The 1,575-nt window shown below is 35.7% G+C and overlaps 1 protein-coding gene across 1 annotated transcript; it reads left to right on the top strand.

Moving 5' to 3' along the window:
- Positions 1–573: 573 nt before the first annotated feature.
- LOC145049285 (uncharacterized) lies at positions 574–1,186 on the top strand. Its single transcript, XM_078997715.1, has one exon. It carries the CDS (start codon positions 682–684, stop codon positions 886–888), a length of 207 nt encoding a protein of 68 aa, XP_078853841.1. The 5' UTR covers positions 574–681; the 3' UTR covers positions 889–1,186.
- Positions 1,187–1,575: the final 389 nt, after the last annotated feature.

Genomic DNA, 1,575 nt, shown 5'->3' with positions numbered 1-1,575 from the left:
GTTTAGGAAAATAGATTTTTTTTTTTTTTTTTATAGAAACTAATTGTCCCAGCGGTCAAACCTGTTAAATCGGAAACTGGTCACCATACTAATTCAACTGAAAAAACGGTTTTTAAAACATTGCATGATAAAATACACTTAAGGGGTGTTTGGATAGGGAAAAAAGAGAGTGTTTATTGCTTATTGTTTATTCCCACCACAATAAGCTAAGTTTAAGTGTTTGGATAGAAATCCTACAGTAAGGATAAGCTAAATAAACATCTCCCCCTTACTTATTGTTTATTGTTTATTCTCACCGTAAATATGCTAATAAATAATAAATTAATAAGTTATAATCTAATTTATCCAAATACCTGTTATTATCTTTTACAAAGTTTATACATGTTTAAAATTGATTTATAAAAATAAATCTAGTCCGAAGCAAAAGTACAAACATTGTGACACGTGAACCTCTTGTAAGACCATAATGCCCTTTCCACGTGGTGATCATCAACGGTTGTGAGTAAAACCCCACCAATCACGCGTACGTTGTTCGTGGATACGCTTTTATAAAAGCCCATCCAACATGAACTCATTCAGACCACAATTTTGTTGTCGAAAAACCAAACGGACAAACGGTCCATCCATAAGACGTTCTTTTCCTCAAACAGTAATCGATCGAATAAGACGCTTCATCTCGGCATGGTGGTGTTTTGTTTTTTGGTCGATCAGACTCTAAAGATGCGGCGGACGAAGCCGGTGGCCGGATCATGTTCAAGGTGCGGCCGGGGAGCGAAAGTCGCGGATATGTCGACGGCGACGAGGTTCTGTTACATCCCATTTTATTGGAGATCGTGGAAAGCCATCGTCTGTACGTCATGCGGCGCCACCCTTAAAACTTATCGATGACTTAATCTTTCATACAACTGATACGAATGTAGTTGTTCTTGATGTTCATAATCATTTAATTGTATCGTCTTTATAAGGAAAGACATACCGACTGCTGGTTTCAGAGCTTCACTTCTATCTTTCTTGTCGTTCTGAAAGAAACTGACTGGTGGGTACGGGTATCTTCATATTTCAGAAGACTGCAAGATGACCTAAAAACGTAGGTTTGATAATTTCCATTTTTTTGTATACGAAATTAACTAATTTGTGGGTATCTTACTATAAGGAGATGATAATAATACAAATGTTTTTGTTTAAAGCCCGTTACGGATTAGGATAGTAAACCGTGGGACCCCAAACCCATGGGTCCCGATCTCATATTGGGATATTTGTTAAAAAAATCGCGACAGAAGCGGAGGCACGGACAAAGTTGAACCCGTTTTAGTTTCAGAGCGGGGACGGGGTAGGCAGTCCCCGTCATGAGGGCCGTTAATATATTATATATATTAATTATATAAGGGGTGTTTATTTTAAAATGATTTTTGAATTTTTAACTTTTCTAAAAAGTTAGAAAAGTCCGAAAGATATTTGTTAAGTGGAAAAGCTTTTTTTAAAACAACTTTTTACCATGAACAAAAATATATTTTTTCAAAAGTTATGAAATTTTATTTTTTTGTGATTTTTGAAGGCTTACCAAATAAATTACAT

This window comes from Lactuca serriola, chromosome 5 (genome assembly GCF_051521515.1).
Source record: "Lactuca serriola cultivar US96UC23 chromosome 5, Lser_US96UC23_V15, whole genome shotgun sequence".
In the NCBI taxonomy this organism is placed as follows: domain Eukaryota; kingdom Viridiplantae; phylum Streptophyta; class Magnoliopsida; order Asterales; family Asteraceae; genus Lactuca; species Lactuca serriola.
The sequence above is the reverse complement of the archived record's forward strand: the minus strand, read 5'-3'. Positions and strand labels throughout refer to the sequence as shown.